The sequence below is a fragment of the Octopus bimaculoides genome, chromosome 5 (assembly GCF_001194135.2).
Source record: "Octopus bimaculoides isolate UCB-OBI-ISO-001 chromosome 5, ASM119413v2, whole genome shotgun sequence".
In the NCBI taxonomy this organism is placed as follows: domain Eukaryota; kingdom Metazoa; phylum Mollusca; class Cephalopoda; order Octopoda; family Octopodidae; genus Octopus; species Octopus bimaculoides.
In genome coordinates, this window is record NC_068985.1 from 13710507 (window position 1) to 13712810 (window position 2304).

The following is a 2304-nucleotide window of genomic DNA, read 5'->3' on the forward strand; positions in this document are numbered from 1 at the left end:
CACGCAGCTATCCTCATTCATTCTCACCACATGTCCAAACCAGCGCACGTCTCTCTTGCACACCACTACTGATGCTTCTTATGTTCAGCTTTTCTCTCAAGATACTTACACTCTGACGGGTATGCACATTCACATTACACATCCAGCGGAGCATACTGGCTTCATTCCTTGCGAGCTTACGCATGTCCTCAGCAGTCACAGCCCATGTTTCACTGCCATGTAGCATGGCTGTTCGTACACATGCGTCATACAGTCTGCCTTTTACTCTGAGTGAGAGTCCCTTTGTCGCCAGCAGAGGTAAGAGCTCTTTAATATATATATATATATACACTCTAGTGGGATCTGTGAATATTTCAGGGAATTAATGCTAAACCCGTATTACATTATTTCTGAAAACTTTATCCCCAAAACCTGAAAGTGTTGCCTGTGTTGTGTCTGTATCAAGAGGTTGTCACTCATCTGCTAATCATTAAAAAACTGAAGGAAATTGGTGCATGATGATTATTTCATGCACTTTATATATACACTTTATATACTTTATGCAGTTTTATAGACTTAATATGCAGCATTCTCCCTCTTTCCCTCTCATTCTTTGCCTTACGCTCTCTTTCACTCTCTTTTTTCTATCACTCTTCGCCTTTCCCTTCAACTAGTCACGTGAAAAGTGTTTACAGATAGGTTAATTAACAGAGGTAAAAAAAAAAAAACTTAGTTCAAAAAAAAAAAAAATTACACATTTCACTCACCACCATCTCTCCCTTCCCGTCCCCACACCTCCCCTCTTCCTTCAACTAATCATATGAAAGCATTACGGATGGGTTAAGTAATGGAGGAACAATCAGAACAATAAGATATATATATATATAAATAATACAGAATGGGACAAGAACGCAAAACATCCAGACAGTTGGGTGATACAAGAAAGGGACAAAACATACAGATAGACGATACAAAGAAAACACGGACAGGTCATTCGGAGTTTTCTCTCTTCAGTCGAGATCCAGATTCTTCTTGCAATTTCGGCTGGTTATTCTCGATATTTCTCCAATCTGGCAAGCCCCAAGGAAAAACTAAGCTAAGAGCATTAGATTCCTTGAAAGAAAGCAGCGAATGTATACAAAAACGAGGACGGAAAAGAACGAACAATGTTACACAAATACAGTAGGAATAATAACAGGACATAACAGATGTCTTTCGACTAAGGACGAATATATATATATATGAGGGGCTTCTTTCAGTTTCCATCTAGCAATTTCAGTTACAGGGGTTTGGTCAACCAAGAAGATATAGCAGAATACACTTGCACAAGGTGAAGCACAGCAGGACTGAACCATCATGGGTTTAGTGCTTTTGAACATAGATCCTCTTAACCAGAGATGGCCTAGGGTTAAACAACAACAACAAGAACACAGTCAAACAAACCAACAAAGAAGACTCTATGCAGAAGGAGAAACATTTCCATGGATCAACCCAAATGGTTTACAAGGTGAACAGATATAAAGAGGAACTTACCCAAGGTCATACAAGGGGCAGTATGGAATGCAGAGTTTGCGTAAGAAGGTCCAGATATCATTGTAAGTCCAATAAAGAAGTGGGTTTACTCTCATATAACTTGGCCAACCAGCATCAGTCTCAATAAAGGGTTGCAAATTTTCTGAAATAATTCAAAGGCAAGATGAGCTATTTAAATATACATACACATATATATATATATATATCATCATCGTTTAACATCTGTTTTCTATGCTGGCACGGGTGGGATGGTTTGACAGGGGCTGACTAGGCAGAAGACAGCACGAGATTTCACGATCGGTTTTCTCAGGGTTTTTAAAGCTAGATGCCCTTCCCAACACCAACTACCTTACAGGGTATATATTGACATTTGCGCCAATAATAAACGACCTAGATTCAGAATTTTTCCCCTCTATCAATTCAGGGACGATGCAACCTGTAGTCAGCACATTAGAAAAGAGTCATTCATCGTTTAACGTCCGCCTTCCCTGCTAGCATGGGTTGGACGATTTGACTGAGGACTGGCGAACCAGATGGCTGCACCAGTCTCCAATCTGATCTGGCAGAGTTTCTACAGCTGGATGCCCTTCCTAACGCCAACCACTCCGAGAGTGTAGTGGGTGCTTTTACGTGCCACCGGCATGAGGGCCAGTCAGGCAGTACTGGCAACAGCCATGCTCAAAATGGTGTATTTTACATGCCACCTGCACAGGAGCCAGTCCAGAGGCACTGGCAACCACCTCGCTCGAATGCTTTGTTCACGTGCCAGTAAGGCGACGCTAGTAACGTTCA

At 41.4% G+C, this 2304-nt stretch overlaps 1 protein-coding gene across 1 annotated transcript in view; it reads right to left on the minus strand.

Annotated features, from left to right (window-relative positions):
* Positions 1 to 2304, minus strand: part of LOC106877219 (FAD synthase) — a gene marked incomplete at its 3' end in the record, with an annotated part of 59647 nt that overhangs the window by 25522 nt on the left and 31821 nt on the right. The window contains exon 10 of the mRNA XM_052968011.1: positions 1513 to 1654. Coding sequence (XP_052823971.1) covers positions 1513 to 1654 — 142 coding nt within the window. The remainder of the gene's footprint in view (positions 1 to 1512; positions 1655 to 2304) is intronic.